Source organism: Hyposmocoma kahamanoa, unplaced genomic scaffold (genome assembly GCF_003589595.1).
Source record: "Hyposmocoma kahamanoa isolate Upper Pololo Valley unplaced genomic scaffold, ASM358959v1 296, whole genome shotgun sequence".
NCBI classification, from domain to species: Eukaryota; Metazoa; Arthropoda; class Insecta; order Lepidoptera; family Cosmopterigidae; genus Hyposmocoma; species Hyposmocoma kahamanoa.
In genome coordinates this window covers 4,034,065-4,056,227 of record NW_020653780.1, presented here as the reverse complement: position 1 = coordinate 4,056,227, position 22,163 = coordinate 4,034,065, and the positions used below count along the sequence as shown (strand labels likewise).

General features: G+C 35.7%; 1 protein-coding gene across 1 annotated transcript in view; it reads left to right on the top strand.

The window, feature by feature from the left end:
- Positions 1-22,163, top strand: part of LOC113229238 (protein unc-80 homolog) — an 81,445-nt gene that overhangs the window by 14,956 nt on the left and 44,326 nt on the right. The window contains exons 4-18 of the mRNA XM_026462764.1: positions 143-364; positions 1,345-1,505; positions 1,639-1,741; positions 3,376-3,479; positions 3,607-3,985; positions 5,628-5,767; positions 6,184-6,216; positions 7,555-7,699; positions 8,063-8,260; positions 9,254-9,442; positions 9,908-10,044; positions 10,862-11,097; positions 18,176-18,369; positions 21,450-21,604; positions 21,953-22,088. Of these exons, the coding sequence (XP_026318549.1) occupies positions 143-364; positions 1,345-1,505; positions 1,639-1,741; positions 3,376-3,479; positions 3,607-3,985; positions 5,628-5,767; positions 6,184-6,216; positions 7,555-7,699; positions 8,063-8,260; positions 9,254-9,442; positions 9,908-10,044; positions 10,862-11,097; positions 18,176-18,369; positions 21,450-21,604; positions 21,953-22,088 (2,532 nt within the window). The remainder of the gene's footprint in view (positions 1-142; positions 365-1,344; positions 1,506-1,638; positions 1,742-3,375; positions 3,480-3,606; positions 3,986-5,627; positions 5,768-6,183; positions 6,217-7,554; positions 7,700-8,062; positions 8,261-9,253; positions 9,443-9,907; positions 10,045-10,861; positions 11,098-18,175; positions 18,370-21,449; positions 21,605-21,952; positions 22,089-22,163) is intronic.

Genomic DNA, 22,163 nt, shown 5'->3' with positions numbered 1-22,163 from the left:
GTCTACCCACAACAAACTCGATAAAGTAAAATCAATTTAGTGTTTTTAAATAATATTTGCATATTAAATAAAATTTAAAACCGCAAAAGTTTTACACAGGTATTTCCCAATTAGCAGTAACAAACTGAGTTTATCTCTATAGGTCTTCACTAAAATATCGTTTCAAATTAAAGGCAAGTTTTCCAAAGAAGACCCAGCTAATGGCGCTATGAGCCCTCCCAGCCAGAATGTATCCAGCGGCCATTCAGAAGTGCCGTCCAAACAAGTCTGCACTGAAGAGGAACCATGGCTGTCGTCACCCAAAGACACAATATTCCCTGAAACTATTCCTGAAGAAAGCTCTAGCACTGAAGAAGAACATGTGGTATGGAAGATCTACATTAATAATATAAAACATTTGATGCTATCAGCGCAACAGTGGAGTAACCTACATATAATTTATTTTATGCAATATTACTCTAAATAATACTAAATTATTTTATATTTGGATGCTATTTTAAAATATAAAAATATTAATAATTATAATTAATTAAAAATAAAATGGCATCCAAATATAAAGTAATTATGTACTTTAGTATCATTTAAAATAATATTATAGAAAAAGAAATGTGGGTTACGCCACTTTTGCGCTGGTAGCCTCATTTTGTTTCAGTTATGCTAATAATCCACACAGTCAATCCTTAATAGCATGTTGACAAGTTTATATAACCGACAAAAGTGGCACTGCTGACTTTGACCCATCTTCTTATCGCATTGATGGCATACGCTGTGTTATTGTAGCCCAGAAATTATTGCCGTTACCCGCATTACTTGTACTATCCTTGATTGACTGCCTCGGTGGCTGAACAGTTACCATGCCGGACTGCTACGCAGAGGTTCCAGGTTCGATTCCCGGGCCGGGAGAAATATTTGTATGGCCTACATTTATTTTTCTCGTGAGTTTGGGTGTAATTTGTGGTTGTATGTCATGTGTGTGTCCATGGCATACGCGACACAGGGTGTTCCTAGTACGGGGCTGTGTTGAGTGTACGCACGTATATTATTATATCCGCTATGGTGGAGTGTGGGACATGTTTGCCATCGTGATGAAAAGTCTTGCCAATCGGCGTAACGCACTCGCCGATTGTTGCTCAGAGCGCCCTGTCCCAAAATATATGTTCTTGAGGTGTCAGACGCCGGCCGACCAAACTGTGATCCCGGCGCACTAATGCGAGAGTAGTCGCGCGTCGCCTGGCGGTGGAGTTTTAAAACAGGACGCGACGCGACGCTTCGACTCTGCGCCAGTGTGGGTTGAGCCTAAGTGTATAATTTGAATGTAACTTAAATTTTACAACTAAATTTCAGTTTATCTACCGTTTACCATCTGAACAAAATTGCGGGGGAGCTGTCAAAGAAACCTACACAGTATACGCTGCTGATCCAAGTATCTTCCAATTACGAAAAGCTGAAGCTTTGAAACAACCATTGCCTGGTATCAAGCCCTTGCCGCAAGTTACTAAAATGAGGTAATTTCAAAAATTTACTTTTTAACACAGACTATTTGTTGAAAAGTCTTGTTTTGTCTATTTTTCTTTAAACTCTTTGGAATAAAAAGCTTTTGAAATTGCCTTGTACGTCTAATAGTTATTATTTTTTTAGTTCTTCAGATAAAGAGTCTCTGTCTGACAGCGGAGGTGCCCCACAACATTCCAAAGGCACTCCTACATCAGGTGATAAGGCTTCATCTCCAAAGCAGGCAAACGTAAGTAAATTTAAAAATCCATGGTGTAGTTTTGTATACATTGTGTTGACTTGCATTCTCGCCATTATTTACAGAGGTTATTCTATATCCGAAAGGATGGTCCGGAAGGAGGTTATTCTGAACCCAAATGACTAAAAAAATAAATCTCAAAAAATTCCAAAATTCTTATTTAATTGCGGTAAACATCGACTCGCAATCACCTGATCCAAAGATCGTTAACTTTTGCACGGCACGTGTAACCAAACAGCGGCCCGAGAAAAGAGAAGCCATTGTTGTTATCTCTTTCTCAAACGTAAGCGCATAAGGTTCGAAACACAAAACTGTGTTGGAACGTCGCATCGCAGAAATGTACGAGCTCGCATGACACATCGCAAGAATTTGCGAATGACTCTGCATCGCGCATTCCTGCGATGTGAATCTTCTGTGTGTGTTTTTTTTCCTATACTTAAGAAAGTATAGGTAAGTATAGTTGCACTTTTTTTACGATCCATTTCGCTACCTAGTTTAAAAAATTCGTTCAGTGCGGTTGATGATCGTCGAAGGAATGGTTACCCGAACCGTGGCAGTGAGATGCCTTGCCGCAGGAAATCGCATCGCAGCAATTCGCGTCGCAGTTTTCTGCGTTACGAATTCGCATCGCGCCGATTCGCAGTTTTGTGTTTCGACCCTAAGTCTTATGCCTTAAGATCGCCGCAATCAATAATTTGTCAATTCTATCTAGTCTATCGTGAAATGCGCGCGTGTGTTGTTGTGTTTTTTACAAGAGATTTTTCTGTTCACAAGAACTATTACCAGCAAGTACTTCTTCTCATTATGGACGCCAAGTGTGTGATTATTAAAGTTTTGATGTGAAACGTTTGGTTTACACGGAGAAGGTTACGAGTGACAAACAATTTCGCGCAAAAACCGTCTCCGCTTTCAAACTTATGAAGTCAACTAAGTCAGGTTTCAAACTACTGTTCAATAAGTTGAAACGAAGCTCTCGACAATGTGCGATTTTTTGCATATCCTGTAATAGTGGACACTTGAAGGTTTTAACCTAAAATTGGTAAGTACCAAATCTAAATTCCACAAAAAAAAGCAAACATTGTCAGTCAAATTCCCTAATTATTGTAAATAATCAATGAATTATAACAATACGTAATTATAATAATAAAAAATAGGTACTTAAGCGATCGAGAAAGATTACGTATCGTTCAAGTTCCTCGGGCCCTGTCGGGGTCACTGCTCGCTCGCGGCGCATACTTTTTAAAGTCAATTTTGCAAAACTTTACTACATACAATTAGTCAGAATATTGAACAGAATATTTTTTTTATATATTTAAATGATTTAGTATTATTTATATTATTAATTTCTTAAATATGGCGAGAATACAAATCAACACACTGTATTTTGAATTTTACTGAAGTAGGTTACGTGTGGTTTGAAAAATAACCGTTACTTAGAGTCTCACAGGTCTTTGCATTGCTGTAGGGACAATATTACCGTACTCCATCATCACCGAAAGCACATTAATCTAACTCAATAAACTAAAAATAGCGTGGACTTACAAAACAAACCTATAATAATGCAACAACAATAACTTCTCCACTACCTTGTACTCTGTATTACCTTAATTGAAGACGCATTTCAGGTATCGGCGGCAACTTTTCTAGATGTTGCTACCCTCAGATGCCTCTTTACATCTACATGGCAAGAAGAGGGAGTGTATTGGGCACTTCATTACTTGTATAACAGGTTCGAGTAATATGTAACATATGTGTCACGTTGTGTGAATAATAATAAGAATCTTGAAATATAATTTTTTATCTAAAAATTGCGCTAAATAATTCATTATTTAAAAAATTTTATGTCCTTATTACAGGCTTCGAGATATATGTGATGAGTTATCCAAACAAACTCATCCTCGTCGCCGAAGCAACTCGTTACCAATACCAAAAATAGAAGTCTCCGTATACCAAAGCTCTGATAACAAAGACAAAGAATCTTTGAAGAACTTCATAGAAATACCTGAAGTAAAAGATATATCCCCGGTCACAGAAATACCATTCCCACTCATACAAAAAGAAGATGACCGTATAATGACTAGAAGAGCAAGTGAAAAAGTAAAACGTAAAATGAAAATGGCAGACTTGAAAGCTTTCGTAGAGACGAAATTGCTATCGAAATCTGAGAAGGCGCTTGAGAAAATCGGACATGACGACCATAAGTTCAGTTTTCATACTGCTGTGAGAATGATATCTGTAAGTACTGTGTTTTTTATTTTGTGAAACATATTTTCACTGGACGTAGACGTGTTATTAAATACCTAGCCAGAGATCGCTACGGATAAAGGGATTTAGAAATCCGATACATAACTGAACTGAACACTATTGTAGGCTAACAAAAAAAGGCTTGTATTGTATGTTGACCAACTCATAATATATTAGTACTGTATAATACCACTAGTTGGGAGATCTACGAACGCTAGCCTCCTTTATAGAAGTTCGTGAGTTCAATGCCCACTGGAGGGCTTGCACCGCTGTATTTATTCAAATTATGTGCAGAATATTTATCATTTTCCTTAACCGTGAAACAGAACATTGTGATGAATTTACACTGCCCTCGTAACGAAAAAAGGCACAACTATACGTACTTTATATAGCAGTTGTGCCTTTTTTCGTTCTGAGGACAGTACATACATGTTGGATGTTTAGTAAATTTTTCAAAGTTGTGTGATATCCCTAACTCACACTGGGACGCCACGGTGGACTATGGCCTAATCTAAATCCTGACCTTAGTGGAGACACATGCTCACCAGTGAACCATATATCCGTTGATAACGCTCACAACGCAAACGCAAATATAATATTTAGTATTAACAATCACAGACTATGTTCTTACAGATACTGGCGACTGCCTGTGATAAATTAATTTGATTAATTTGATATTATCGATTCATAGTTCTAAATCACACAAAGTAAAATTCTCTCGATCTGAGAGAACTCGAACCAGCGCCTGTTGCCTCAACAAGGCTACTGCTCTGTTAACTTTGTGTTTGTTCGATCCTTGTATCAATAATAATTGGAGTATTTTCACAAAAAAATAGAATATCATGGCCGTAAAATCATCATGATTCAATAAAATAAAAAACATTGCAATTAATAAAGCGACATCTCAGCCACTGGTAGTTGTAAAGATGTAATATGACTGAGTGAAGAAAAAAGTTTCATAGGTTTCTCACAGGTGGCGTTCCAGCAAAGAAGCCGTTTAAACACAGAACAAAGATCGGCAACGAGCACATAGAGAAATTCGTGAGGTCAGCTGATTCGTTCCTTAGGCCAGTTGAGAGAGTGGTTAGCCCGGGTCGATGGAATTTCCCTTTGTATTTGTTTCATCGTTGTATCATATATTGGGACCGAAAAAAGGCACAACTGTCGTATAAAGGACGCATAGTTGTACTTTTTTTCGTTACGAGGGCAGTATAATATTTATTTGAGACTAAGGTACTTATTATGATGAATGTCAGGCATGTTACTATTAATAATTCGTTAGCTGTCGATCGCTATAATAACTGATATCTATAAGCAACCCAGTACAATATAAGCAATATTGTTACTCTTTAGTCATTGTCTGACTTCTACAGTGCCTGGACATCCTCTGCGAAAAAGAATCAATTTATTTCAATGTTCCTTGAATAATAATATATAATACTAATATTATGGTATATAATCTCAATACAAGGAAACAGGTCTTATATTAAAATAAAGACTATCAATAATAAATGTTTATAGGTAGCAGTAATTAGAGTGCTCTACAAATGCTGCATTAAAAAAATTGTGCTGAGGAAAGTTGCAATTGTCATGTAGTCTTTTATATTGTATAGTTCTTTTATATTGATTTCAGGAGTACCACCGAAGTCTCGACCATACAGACGTAAGGCCTAACTCTGCCATGGCAACAAACTTCGCTCCTCGAGGACCGAGGCTAACCGGAGATTTTCTCCAAACTAATCTCATTAAAGGAAAGAGTATGCCGAGCCTTAGGTAAGTCAACGATAAAAACTCTATTATTACTATTTATACCTTTTTATTTAGACATTTGTTGAACTTTTCTTTCCCATTATTATTTTTTATTAGATTTAATTGTACATCTTTAAGTACCTTTTACGTAACGTGAAGCTTTTAACATACGCGTTATAAAATAGTTCCAACAGGCCTACCAAAAATACATACATTTCCTAACGAAATAATAGAAGAATTTCTTCTCTCAACTTACTATACTTGGCGCGTTATTGTAGTTTTTTGACACCACACTTTTTCCAAATCAATACTACAATTTTCAGTGCACAGCTTGGTATATTTGTCATTAATAATATTTCCTGTTTAAAACAATTGTCTTTTTCTCTTCCGTTTTTTAAAACGCTTAAACCCCATACACTTTGTCCCGGACAATCCGGTAGCTGTTTGATTGACGAACAACCGCATACTAATGGGTAAGTGATACATGTACCGACGGCAGTAGTCGCTTTGTACTTTTAGATGCAAGCGTAGATCGCAGAAGCTCTGCCACATCATGCAAAGTAAAAGTGGGATCGGAATCGCATCGCAGTAGTTAGGGCTCCTACATGCGCGTCGGCAAACTCATATTAAAGTTTACACTAAATGATTGCTTAGGTACACAAATATGCTATTTAATTGAGTTTAACATCGCTTGGTAATAATACTGACTGATGTACAATGGCTTTTCATTGAATGCTAATGTGTGATGTGTCTACGCTTGAAATTTATGTGTGCAAGAGTTCTAATTTTAAACCACTATGGGACTTTTCTTTATCGCCTACCCTTCACTTGTTCAACTTTTGCTTTAAAAATTTTCTTTACGAGTTCTTCATGATTACTGCCTATATTGTAAATAATAATTACATTTTTTTATAATTATGCACTATTATAATTACTTAAGTTATTTCTGCACTATACTACTATGTTTCTATTTTATTAATTACTTTATGGCCTATGTTGACAAAAATTTATAATAAATGAACAGACAGTATCACATCAAGCTACACATTGACGGATCTTGTTCCGTCGCTGTGGAGGCGAGATTTTACAAAGTGTACAGCTTGATGTGCTGTTCAGCTGTACAACTTGTATTTACAATTAATAAATCTGCATAAGATTTATATTAAATAAATAATAATAAAAATAATAAGCTTAACATTTATAAATGTAAGTCTATAATTTTTTTATATTAACATTATAAATTACAAGTTTTTCATTTAATTTTTTTTTTATAAAATAAATTATGCTAATATGTGCATAACTATTCTGTAGATTGAGCAGCTTCACTATGTTTATATATAAAAAATTAAAAATTAAAATTACTGAAATATTCAAAGTTAAATTTGCCGTAGGTTAATCAAAACATTACATTGAACATAATGCATTGTCGCAACGTTCCTTCTATTATACATGTAGCATGTGTAGTTAGATACAGAGTTAAGAAACAAAATCTCAATTTAACACATTCCACGCAGCAAAACTAAAAAGAAAAAGAAATCGACGTTAGTGGACCAGAATATCAGTATACTGATTTTAGTAGTATCATGTCCGTGGTAGTATTAAAGCTTGTTGACCAATCATTGCACTCTGACAGCGGAACGCGACAAGAGAAATTCATTCGACCAATCGTGAGCCTCCGCGTCACGCTGCTCTATGACATGACATGCATAACCAGCAGTCATGTTACTAAAACAAATTCACAATTCACTGCGTCATAATTTCCGAAGCTATATTAAATTAATTAAAGTATTTCAAAATATACTATATTTCAGATATATCGGTGAGATGAAGACTGAGCGAGCGCATGGACCTCCGACCGTAATACCATCCAACGTACAGAAGAAAAAGAACCCTATTATTACAGTCACTGAGCACACACCTTCGCCGTCTCCGGACTATCTGTCTAAAACTGGACAGGTAACAATTTAAGTAACAAATTGTTATTTTTATCTATTTATTTATATTTGTAACAAAATGTTGTATATTTTAAAAAAAACTTTTAGTATATTTTTATAAAATAAAGGTAGATGCATAAAATATGATTACCTGTAATTGTTCACTTACTGCCCTTTTTAACAACCTCTATCGAAGAGTCGCTAGCTGATATCGAACACTTTGTTTGTGAAATCATTTACTTATTATTCGAATAAACATATCTAATGAAACCCTCAATTTGCGTGAAGTTTATATTACACATTAGGCTAGTGTACATCCTCTTCTTAAAGGGACACATACATAGAAGGGGATCGTATATAGGTATGAAAAATTATTTATTCACAGGGTTCAATGGAATCCCAAATAGATTCGGTAAGCATGCAGGGATCACAACACCTACCGACTCCTGAACGCAAACCGAGTCTGACTCGATCGCAGACAGACTCCAACATCACTTACGTAGTGGAGGAAATTCAGGAAGCACCGGGTTCTTTGCATTACATAACTCAGGATGGTGACATTGATTTCCAAGTTGTTCTCAAGGTATGTATTTTATATGAACTTAAATATTTTCAGTAGCAGTAAAGCTCCTTGTGAAAGATTTCGTGAAGGGAAGTATTGCCACCTTACCACCGACAAGCAGAAACGTCAACATTACTGTGCTCCAGTTTTGAAGGGTGAGGGTGCTGGTGAAATAACAGGCACATGGGACTTCTCAGGGTGATGGGCACAGTGGCAGTACTCCTCAGATCTGCGATTGCGATTTAAAGCTCTGAGTGGTACTGCAACTCTTATGGACAGGCGTGTAGCTTACCATCAGGCGCACGACTTGTACGTCCCGTCACTTGATGTTATAAAAAAAAATATTTTATTAAATATTAATATATTTAGATGTATTAGATGTTTTCTCTTTTTATGTCTCCATATCTCTTTAATAATAATAATTTTCTTATGTAGTATAATTTCACTGTAATCACTGCTGAGGCACAGGCCTCTCACAATGAGAGGGCTTGGAACTACACTACACACTAGCTGGGGCTGTAGTTGCCACGGGAAACAATGCAGATTGGAAACTTCACACACATCATTATATTGCTTTGCAGATGTTTGCATGTCTCTCTCTCTTTAGCTAATGTTAAATATAGTCAACAGTATTCAGCATCGTATACTTGCTAATTCCTTACACAATACGTTTTAGCATTAGCATGAGACTGAATTTTGCCGAAATTTGTAGCTTAACCCTTCCCAAAACAGAACATATAACACAAACTCAATTTACAGAAAATACTTCAAATACAATATATCATTTTTATTATAAAATTATATGAACAGTGAACTCGCCGTAGACGTTCAATTTGTAAAGAGATTGCCAACGCAGAAAATCGCGTAAGCGTATTTGCCTTACTATGAACACTACCATATGTATCATCTGTCATGTGAAAGTGTGTATACAATAAAAACAGGTTCTAAGTAACTAATGATTTCGAATTCTAATCGGGCAAAGTGAAGAGGCTTTTAGTCAGTCTAATATTACAGGCCGTGTACTCCGTATCAACGATGGACAGTTATTATATAACCATCCGCGTAATGGAGGTGATGCTCAACATGGTAGATACTCTGATGGAGATAGGGGTCCATAAGAACTGGCAAAACGGCAGACCTGATGACCCTCAACCTGAGACTATCGATCCTCTAATTGACTTCGGGAAAAAAGAGGAAAGCAAGGTAGGTTTAAATGAATACATTTATCGAGTGTATTTTAAATAAAAAGCAGCACCGTGTGTTCCTATGTTTTTACGGTATGAATGAAACTTCTTTAAAAACCTTGTGTACGGCGTACCAGGCTCACTGTGTCCACTGTGTCCATTGTGTCTACTGTTTTTATCTAAATCTCGGAAATATATTGTAAGCCATACAATTTAAAGTCAGATTTTAATTTATATGGCTTATATTATTTTTTTTTCATGTAGTGTGATTTTTTACTAGAACAGTATGGGGAAATCTGAAACAGTACGATACATATTATTAAATTGCTATCGTAAAATTATTCAGTTTTATGGAAAAATCACCTAAAATATTTCTACAACAAATTCCTAATGATACCTAAGATAGTTTACCTGTATATGCTTGGTTTCCGTTTTTCACGTACTGCCCCAATTGAAACAACACTGTATTGTGATCTACTTACAGGAAAGAGATTCCGGCTTACCATGCGGCCAAAGCCAAGATTCGACAAATGTGGACGGTGGAGACAGCGCCAAGGACAAGCTAAAGGAAGAAGAGCATTTGGACTGTCCTTACTACATGATAATGCATATTGTTCTTCGGTATGTTATGCCTAATATTGAGTTATCATTACTTCTAGTAACTTCTACTACTATACTTCTTTTCTAATAATATAATATAACGCACACACTCAACATAGCCCCGCACTAGGGAAAACCTGAGTCGCGGGTGCCGTGGACACACACATAGACAACCACAAATTACACCCAAACTCACGAGAGAAATAAATGTAGGCCATACAAATATTTGTCCCGGCCCGTGAATCGAACCTGGGACCTTTGCGTGGCAGTCCGGCATGGTAACCGTTTGGCCACAGAAGCAGTTAATATATTTGCATTATTAATAATTAACACAATTTTAAATATTTCATACCTTTAATACATACCACTACAACGGATGGGTGCCGTTACACGTCTGCGATGAAAATATAAATTTGCATAATGAATAACTAACAAATAATGTAATATTTCATACTTTTAATACATACCACTATAATACATAATTGCCGTTACATGTCTGCAATGAAAATATAAATTTGCATTATAAATAACTAACAAAAAAAATAATATTTCATACTTTTAATATATACCACTACAACAGATATGTACCGTTACAAGTCCGTAACCAAAATGTAAATTTGCATTTTAAATAACTAACAAAAATATAGATATTTAATACTTTTAATACATACCATTTGCATAACATAACAGATAGGTGCCATTATACGTCTGTAATGAAATTTGTAAATATAAGAGTTCCAAAAGTGGTATAGGAAAATTTTGCATCCAAAATGTGCAAAATTTTCATTAACCATTTTTACGACTTGTATTCGTATTTAAAAATATCTTCTATCTCCAGTCTTCTTCGTCAACTGGGTTGCTCCCACGGTTGCACTACAGCCTTACGCGGCCCGCAGGCAGAATGTCTTAGAGTGCAAGCTCGCAACTCATTACGGGTCTTGCGATCGGCTAACATTCCGAAGTTCACCACTCGCATTCGTGAGATGACGAAGTTCGCACCTATAAGGGAGGTGTTGGATAACTTGCATGCTACTATTGGATTTTGCACTGAGTCGAGTATGGTGTCGCCTATGAGTAAGTGAATGAAAAGATCGTGTTTTTTGTGTTCATTTGCATTAGCTTTCTTTTTAATTTTGGTGACTTCACACACTGTGGGCGATGGATTTTGTTTTTTTTTTGTGATACCAAGTGAGGGGACGAACAAGTCGTGGACTAGGTAAGCAACACCCCTGTCCATAATAATTGCAGTACCACTTAGAGTATACAAACGCGAAGATCAGAGGGGCACTGCCTCTGCGCCCGTCATCAACATAAGTTGATGACTTATCAATCATGTGCCTGTAATTTCACCAACACCCTTACCATTCAAAACCGGAACGCAGTAACATTTACAAGGAGCTCTGCTGCTACTAGATGACGAGGTTCCGAGTTCGATTCCATACGACCAATTTGGGAAATAAAAAAACTTTTCTAGTCGCGGTAGCCTCTCAAGCAGAGGGTCGGGTCGTGTTTTTCGGAATTGATGTGCGAAATTTACCTTAAGCTTTTCGGTGAAGGAAAAGAGCGTGAGGAAACCTGCACATCTATAAATGAATTTAATGATGTGTGAGAAGTTCCCAATCCGATTGAAGCCGCGTGGGAATTACAGCTCAAGCTTTCTCATTGTGAGAGGAGGCCAGTGCCCAGCATTGCGACTATACAGGCTAACTGTTATTATCATAGCTATTCTAACTTGGTTTTGGTTTGGATATCTAGTTAGTGCCACGGAGTAAATTCCGTTGCCATGGTATAATGATGTATAATAATTAGCACCAAAAAGAAAAGAAGTTCAAATACGCTATACTCCGTCCAACCATTTATTTAACCTTTGACAGCTCGAATTCTAATCAGTTAGTGATGTCCAATTGCGTTTCCGATTCGATTTTTTTATTTATGAAGAAGTTTTAATCGTGAATGTGACCGGATTCAAAAAAGAAGATATCGTCTGATTGGTCGTGATCGTAATGTTTCGTTTAACAATTTTTGTAATCAAGAATTAATAATGTTAATTGAGGATTCAAGTGATGATTCCCGTTCATATGGAGAAGAATCCGACGATTCATTATAATAAACGAAAAGAATTTATTATAATTATTTATAATTTATTTAATTTCATTATAATTTATTAGAAAATTTATTAACAACAACAATAATCTTCGTTACATAATCTGTTGGCTCGATAAATATTGGAACTAAAGAGCGCGTCACTTCACTAAAATTGAAAAATAAAAGAGTCCAGGAAGTATTGCATTTCGTGTCTTTGGTTGTCATTGACTTACAATTATATGGACGTTGGGTCCGCGCTAAAAAGTGTCCGATCTTATAGGGCGTTAAAATCGTATACAGAGCGTCATTCACGCTTTAGTCTTCGTTTGTTCGACTGACAGCGGAGTAAGCAAAATTAGACAGTACTACGATGACATTACAATTTAAATTCAACGTTTTAGCTTTTTCATATTCCTTTACATGTCACTACGTTTAAATAGGTTGACTTGGGACATTTTTTTCGTGGTTTTTGTATTAGACCCGTCGTCCATTTATTTGTAAGTCAATAATTACGGAATTTCAGAGGTATGCATATGTCAAAAGTTAAATAAATTGTTGGACGGAGTATAGCTCTTACTGTAAAGCATAGACACAGGTGCGGAAATCGTGTTTGGTATAGAATGTCCACCACACTGCCGCACGGTGGGCTGAAAATCGGATTTCATAGACTTAGGGATTTCAATTTGCAAGTGTCAGTTTTTTTTGCCGAATATTGCTTCTTTTTGTTATTACTATGTACAAATATGACACCCGAGTTGATTATGTTCAAAAACGAAGGAGTTATAATTCTTTTTCGAAAAATTTGTGTGAAACTTGTATGCAAAATCGAATTATCTTTTAAACGGCAAGGAAAACCGTAATATCCTTACAGGTGGCTATAGTACTAATTATTTATAATTTTTTGGCATACTCCAGATAATGGTCATAAATGCCGTTTTTTTTAAATCATCAAAATATTTTTATTTCATTTTACATGTGAAACGAAATTATTTAGTCTTTGAGTTGAGGAACACAAACTTTTTACAACACGTAACATAAAATACTATCACCCATTCCCAAAGAGTAGGCAGAGGTTTACAGTACACCCACACTTAGACAAATATTGTTTAGTTTTATAATGAGTCTAAAAACATGATTAAGTAAGTAATTACAACGATATTGTCTTCTAATGAGTTAGAATAGGTGATTAAATGATTCTCAATACCGCACAACAATGCCAACTATGGACTGAATTAAGCTTTTTCTGATGAGTAAGCTAATTTGTTGATTAGTTGTGCTTTCAGTTCTAAAAATATATATATATATTTTAAGCCCACATATTTTTAAACTCTAATGAGTACCCTAGTACTAACTAGTTAGTTAATTATCGACTTTTTGCAATAAAAGGGCTAACATTTTGCTTAATAATTTATATCGTTCACTACTGTGTAACTGCTAACATTAAATCTTTGCTCAAAATTTGAAAATGGAAAGTTTAATCACCAATTTAGACTTGTTCGTTCTTCTAAAAATTGAGAGTACTTCATTTAATCATGAAGTATTGTTTGGTGCTATTGTATGCCGCATAGGCGATTAACTTTCTGATGAAGATCAAGTAACTGAAAGAGTTTTGCCGGAGATTTACGCGAGCTGCTTTACAGAGGTGGAAGAAATCCAATCGATTCATTGATAATTTCAGAAGACTATACGGGAATTGGCTGCAAGCAAATATTGATTGGCCAAGTTGTGTGCAAACTTTACTTCATCAAGAACCAACTGCTGATTAGTTATCAGACACACTCTCAGTCTCTCAAGAACCGTCTACTTCATCGTGTGTTGGAACAATGACGAAAAGGTCCCGAAAACCATTTGAAGATCTGGGAAGCAAACAATAAAAGAGAAGATCTGATGATCATGCAGGCGAAAATTCCAGTGAATTAGCATATGCAGCTGCAGCACGTTTGAAAGAAGAAGGGCATGATGATATCGCATCTGTAATCGAGTATATGATGAAAAATCCAGAAGCAGCCGTTACAATTAATAAAACGCTTAAGAAACCATTGAAAAGAGTCATATTTACACCAGAGAAAGTACTTGGATTGCTTCTTTCACTAAAACTGTCAAAGTGGCAATATATTACGTTGCGAGAGGCTGCAATTCGGGAAGGTGCTGAGGGTATTTATCCATCCTACTATAAAGTGCAACAAACCAAGCTTGATTGCTATCCTCCGAAGCAATCAGTATCAGTTACGGATTCATCTGCCAGGATTACCCTTCAAGCTTTATTTGACTTCACGGTGACTAGGATCCTTCAAAGTCTCTCTGATGATGTGCAAAATAAACAGCTAAAGCTAATATCTAAGTGGAGATTTGATGGTGCTTCCAACCAAAGCCGATACAAACAGAAAATGGAAGGCGAGCAAGATGATTCAAGCATTATCATGACCACATTTGTGCCATTAAAACTGACAGATGGAGATAATACTTTATGGACGAACCCAAAACCTTGCTCGGCTTTGTATTGTCGTCCAGTTCAGTTTACTTTTGTAAAAGAGAGCGAAGCAGTTGTCATTGATCACAAAAGACAAATGGATGATGAAATTAAGGCCCTTATCCCCACAGAATGCAGTAATAGTAACAGTGTGACTCATCAACTAATGATGACAATGATCGACGGTAAAGTCTGCACTTATCATTCTGAAGCCAGATCAAATGCATCGTGCTACCTGTGTTTATCGAAACCAACATAAATGAACCGCTAAGATGCTGTAACATCAAAGACCGTATGTTCTGATATATATGAGTTTGGCTTGTCATCCCTACATGCCCGAATAAATTGCATGAAATGTCTGTTATACATTGCCTACAGACTTGACTTCAAACAGTGGGCTGCGAGAAGTAATGAGCACAAAGAAATGTTGCAGACAAGAAAGAAACTGATTCAAAATAAATTTAAAGATGAGCTCAATCTGTTGATTGATATAGTGAAACAAGGTTCAGGAACTACGAATGATGGGAATACAGCCAGAAAGTTTTTCGGGTTTCCCAAAAAAACTGCAACTATTACCGGGTTGGATGAAGAACTTATCAAGAGATTTGCTGTTACTTTGCAGGCAATCACATCTGGAGAAAAGATTGACGTTGTCAAATTCAAAGATTTTGCCCGCAAAACAGCAGAAAAATACGTGGAATTTTACGATTAGTATTAGTCGGTAACTGTGCATAAATTATTAATTCATGGGGCTGACATAATAGAGAAAAACGACATTGTGCCTATTAGGACTCTTTCGGAAGAAGCCTCAGAGCCTCGAAATAAAGATTTCAGGAGGTTCCGGGAACATCATTCACGGAAAAGAAGCAGGCAAGATTCAAATCAAGACATCCTGAATATGCTTTTTGTGTCTTCGGATCCTGTTCTAAGTGCACAAAGGCCTAAATTAGATGCCAAGAGAAAGCAGAGCTTTTTTGCTGAAACTCTTGATCTAATTCAGTTTCAGCAGACTGAGTTCGAGTGTTTAGATATCTCCAATCTGGATTCTGACTCAGAATTGGAGTCCGACAACGAAAGCGATAAGGAGAATTTGTAAATTTAATTACATATTATGATTTCTTGCTATTTTTGTAAGTTTATTGTACCAATAGGTTTAAGTAGTTACTAATTCATCAAATTAGTTGTAAATATTTTGTATGTTGTATTTAAAGTAGGTACTACTTTTTTAAAATATTTTTTTTGGTTTTTAGATATTAGGGGTTAAAGTATGAAATTGCCGTTTTATTGCAATAGGTTCTTTGAATTTTCATAGAATCTTCATGGTTTGAGGTTTTCGAATGAAACTTTTTTCAAATGGTTTCTGTGATTTTTTTTTTTTTAATTTGAAACATTTGAATATCGACTTTCAATTGTTTTTGTTATTCAATTTAGACAAGAAAGATGGATACTGCGAAAATTCGAGTGATTTTTGAATACGAGTTCCGACGCGGAACTAACGCGGCAGAAACAGCCCGCAATACCAATGCTGCGTTTGGAGAGGGGTCTACTAATGAACGCACCGTGCGATTTTGGTTTAAACGCTTTCGTGATGGAAATTTCGACTTAAAGAACGAGCCACGAGGAAGACCGCCCACACAGGTGAATAACGATGAATTAAGAGAGATAGTGGAAGCCGATCCTAGTCAAACTACCCAGGAATTAGCGGCATGGTTTAACGTTACCTTACCCACAATATTGACTCACTTGCGTCAAATCAATAAAATAAAAAAATACGAAAAATGGGTGCCTCATGATTTGACTGATCTGCAGAAAGAAACGCGTGTTGAAACTTGTGTTGCCTTGTTGAACCGGTACAGAAATGAAGGAATATTGGATCGAATTGTAACATGTGATGAAAAGTGGATTCTTTATGATAACCGGAAAAGAAAAATGCAATGGCTGACCCCAGGTCAAATGCCACAACAGTGTCCTAAAGCAAAACTTACCAATAAAAAGGTAATGGTAACTATTTGGTGGTCTCAGCATGGTGTTATTCACTATAGTTTTCTCCGATCTGGTCAAACAATAACGGCAGATGTCTATTGTGCCGAACTCCGAACCATGTTGACAAAACTAGCAGTAAAACAGCCCCGACTCATGAATCGATCTTCACCATTATTGCTCCACGAAAACGCGAGACCTCACACAGCACGAGAAACCATTTTGACCCTTCAGGAACTGCAGTTAGAAACCATTCGTCATCCTCCGTATTCACCAGACCTTGCTCCAACGGACTACCATTTTTTTCGTGATTTGGACAATTATCTACGTGACAAGAAGTTTTCTTCCCAGGAGGCAGTACAAAATGCTTTCACACAGTTTGTGCAGTCTAGATCGTCGGAGTTCTATCGCAAAGGCATTAATAACCTTCCCATTAGATGGCAGCAATGTATAGATAATAATGGCAACTATTTTGATTAAATAAATTTGTTAAAAATTTAAAAAATAAACAATTTAGATTTTCAGTACAAATCGGCAATTTCATACTTTAACCCCTATTATTTATGTAGTTAACTAGAAATGTTTCATTTTTAGTTTTGTCTTTGGTTAGGTTTTAGTATAGGTGCTTAGGTATTTATTATTTGATATGTGTTTAATTTTTTTAATTGTTTCAGTTTAATAATATTACTTGAAAGTTTTATTGTATGTTTAAATTTTTTTTATACAATTGTTCATTTGATATAAAATATTTTTTGTATCTATTTTATAGTATTTTAATATTTTTGTAACCTCTGTTTTATTTAAATTATTAATAAAAAATAATAAGAAACATATATTTTTTATTTCATCTTGTTTTGTATATTCTTATTATTTGGAAATACTACGTTCTTAACTTAGACACTAAAAGGAGAAACAGTTCCTTTTAGTGTGTAACTTAAGAATGTATATAAATAAACAAGAATATTTTAACAATGAAGTAGGTAGTTGTAATTACTTAATCCCTTGTTTTTAGATTCATTAGAAAACTAAACAATATTTGTCTAAGTGTGGGTGTACTATAAACCTCTGCCTACTCTTCGGGAATATAGGGGTGATGCTAATTTATGTAAAAAGTTTGTGTTCCTCAATTCAAAGACTAAATCATTTCGTTTCACATGTAAAATTAAATAAAAATTATTTTTAATGATTTTTCTTTTGATGATTTTTTAAAAAATAACGGCATTTATTATAATGGCAAAAAATTATAAATAATTAGCACTATAACCACCTGTAAGGATATTACGGTTTTCCTTGCCGTTTAAAAGATAATTCGATTTTTCATACAAGTTTCATACAAATTTTTCGAAGAAGAATTATAACTCCTTCGTTTTAGAACATAATCAACTCGGGTGTCATATTTGTACATAGTAATAACTAAAAGAAACAATATTCGGCAAAAAAACTGACACTTGCAAATTGAAATCCCTAAGTCTATGAAAGCCGATTTTCAGCCCATCGTGTGCCGTTGTCCATCCCTTCTATTACTAATCTCGTTATTTTTACATTTTATTTAAACTATTCCGATTTCTGCAGTTTGAAACTATTTCGGGCTATAAAATTGTTGATCTTTTTCATCAGATCAACAAAAACGCAACACCACAAAAATGCCCGACGTAAATCAGCTACAAACGGGGTACGCCACAAACTTCGGTGCTGGACAAGGATCTAACACGAACAGAGTCATTGAAAACTTCATCGTCGAATCCACTTTCCGAGTGTTGGTTACAAGATTTGCTCTCATGCATAAGGAGTTGAAGATGCTTGATAACTCTGTGAGTACATATTATGCATCTTGTTACTTTGGTATGGTTATGCTACATGTCTTTATTCTATTGATTGTACTTTAATGCTGTGCCGGTCCTAAGGGTAGGGTAATTTTTAGACCCCCAGAACATGTATGCGTTGAGTCTTAATGAACGAAGTTACAGTATGATGGAAAATTTTCCATATCTGCTGGCGGTTATACAGAAATATGTAATATTTTTATTTATTTATTGAGAAAACTAACGGCGTTATATAAGGTATTTTACATAATATATAGGTCGATGGTAAGGCTAATGACAGGTTTCCCTGGTTTATATTATGATTAAATAATATCAAACAAAATATTATCCGTAAGTAGTAATTTTAAAGAGTAAACAAGATAACACTATAACAAGATTACACTACTTTGTATTAACAATTATAACAAACTAATGAAGTAATTTCACAAAAAATAATTGAATATCAATTCAATAAAAATTTAATTAAGATAACACTAGTTTTAGATGCAGAAATCACATATCCATATGCATAAAGTCTCGGATGTTGTTTAATGATAAAATAATTATCATAGTAATGAGATGTTAATGCAAACAACCCGTCGTTAAGCTAAAAAAAGTATTAAAAAATTTACCCTTTCAACGCAGCTACTGTCTTTCCGTTCACCACCTGAATGGTAACAGAAAGTCACAAGTGTTCTAATTTACAATTCTACTACCGTTCATCGTATTAATTAATGTACACATATGTTGCCATAGATGCATCCACCGTAATGGCCATAACGATTTTATAATACACTATTTTCTAAAACTCTTGCACATTTTGGCATAACTTCGTCGGTTTGATATGTCTCGGCCATAGTATGGTAACATAAGATTTCACTAACTCCATACATAACAACACCATACAAACGTAGCAGAGCGGCTATACATCGAGTATATAACCAGAAATAAAGACGAACTAAGGGCCATCCATCCCTGGCAACTCGTCAGGTAAATGAGCCTTATATCACTTTTAAATATCATCTCTCGTTTGCTCTGAAATGACAAATTAGAAAGCTAAAATAGTACAGCGCCAACAACTGACCTATGTGTACACCTCCCTATACATTGGGCGCACTATAAGTTTCCGGAACTGGCCACTTACATAAACAATATTTAAAAAGTAATCACAAAATTTGAAAATGGAACACTTTGGCTGTAGAATACAGTTTATTTAATCTGACTGTCATTTGTTTTTACATTGTGGCGTCATTTTAGAAATTGGTTGTCTACATCACCATTTAACTCGTGAAAATTTTCGTAGTATGATTTTCTACTACTTTAAGCGTAATTCAACAGCTCAGCGGAACTTAGCTCGGCTTCAAACTGCTTTTGGCGATGAAGCACCATGCAAGACGACTATTTATAGCTGGTTTGCAGAATTCAAACGCGGTCGTGTGAATCTCAGTAACGAATTTCGTGATGGTCGCCCGTCCACTGCTGTGAACAACAAAAACATGGGTGCGCCGTATGATCAAAACAGACAGGTATGAGTCAAATACGATCAATACTATACAAACATTTGGGTGTGAAAAAGCTGTGCTCTCGGTGGATCCCACACAATTGACTAAGGCTGAAAAAACGGATCGCGTCACTTGGTGCAATGCCATTCTGACCAGATTCAACGAAGGGGCGTCAAATTTGGTGTGGGACATAGTAACAGGTGACGAAACATGGATTTATAGTTACGATTCCAAAACAAAGCAGCTATCGAGCTTATGGGTCTTACGAGATGAGCCGAAACCAACCAAAGTGGCGCGCGTGCAAAGTGCCTCTAAGCGGATGATTACTTCTTTTTTTAACAAAACTGGACACGTGGCTACTGTTGTTTTGGAGAATTGTTGTACCGTAAATAGTGATTGGTACACGACCATTTGTTTGCCGGAAGTTATTGACAAACTCCATAAAAACAACCGTAAACGCCTTATCATCTTGCACCACGATTTTGTCAGTTCTCACACGCCCAGACAGACAAATGAATTTTCGAAGGTGAGCAACGTTGACCTTATGAGCTATCCCGCGTACAGTCCGGACCTGGCACCTTGCAACATTTATTTATTTCCAAAAATTAAGAGCCAGTTACGCGGTCAAAGATTTTCATCACCTGAAGAGGCAGTCGAAGAGTATGAAAAATACGTGTCGGAGATTGTCACGGAGGAGTGGCATAAATGTTTTCAAAATTGGTTCATTCGTATGAAAAAGTGCATTAACGCTAACGGAGAATATTTTGACAAACAATAACTTAATTTCTGACCATTTATAGTATTTTTTTCTTATTCATTCCGGAAACTTATAGTGCGCCACACGTATTCCAAAAATATTGTGTATTTATTGTAATGAAGATAATATCTCTAACTGTTCCATTTGGTGGTGTGGCAAAAAACAGTAAAACGTCTAATTACAAAACAAACCGAATCACATTTCATCGGTAATTAAATATTAAATAATTATGTAATTTTTAAATTTTCGTCCATATTGCAAAGCTCAAGTTAAACTGGTCGATTTGAAGTGGAACAATAGACGACACTCGTCAACTCGTCGTTGTTTTAGCAATTATTTACGGACATTTTCTCGATCGAATCCGATTAGTAGCTACAATGACAGCTGTCAAATCACGACGTTTCGTCGAACGCAATGTCATTTGTTCATATAATTGCAGAATTACATTTTTAAGCATTTTCTATTAAACCTAAAAGACTTCAGTTAATGGATACTATCCTAATATATATAATATCGGTACATATTTAGGGCCAAAAATGAAGAGATCCTTTATATTTTTCCTTTATTATTTATAAATGTATCGTTATGTATAAACAAACTTGCATTCATGATCATACTCCCATAATCGAGATAGTAATCCGCGATGCTGATTATATAAATATAAGTACTGCATTTGACAAAGGTTATTTGGATATATAACGTACAATATGAATATCGTATCGACGAATATCGACTTTTGCCACGTGATGGCGTTAGTTCCGTCTATTGTCATACAGTGATCGAGTTGCTCATTAATTGATATATTGCAAGTTTGTAACAATTTTTCACAGGCCCTATACATGGAAGTTCGCCACGTCCTTAACTACGTTCGCGAAGCACATGGTAGCGAATTCAGAGTGGTAGCTTTGAGCTCCTTACTTGACACAGCTGAGCGGCCTGACGTTCCTCAGAAAGAATCTAACATGCAAACTACTAGAGTTATCAGGTACTTAACTTTTGTAAACATGCTTTACAATACTTGCGGTTATTTGATTAAATAAGTAGACATTGAAAAAAAATTACACAACAATTTCGTGACTCCGCATCTCATAGCAATGCATCATAAACCACTCCGTACAATGACGACAACTTATAAGAGACCTCTCTGTTATGTAGTCATTACCTAACACGCATTGTAAGATATTCCCGCAAAACTGATCTGTACACTAATTTTCATTATATGAGTTGTAAAAAAAGTAAAATACGATTTGCTGATTGAGGAAATGAAAAAAGGAATACATTGAATGATACAATATGAAACTAATATGCAATCACATTTTTTTTTTGTCTTTAGACATATCCCTCGTGTACAACAAGACGACGAGCGAGGTTCGGATACAGGTGCAGATTCTGGTTTTACTGGTGATGAACGTACGAGTCATAAGAAGTTCACTTTTAAGAAACGAAGTACTTCTTCTACGGGCGCCCATGTAAGTTGGTACATAGAAGTTTTTTGATAAATAATTAATAATCGTCTGTTGTCACACAATTTTTTGCAGATGTTA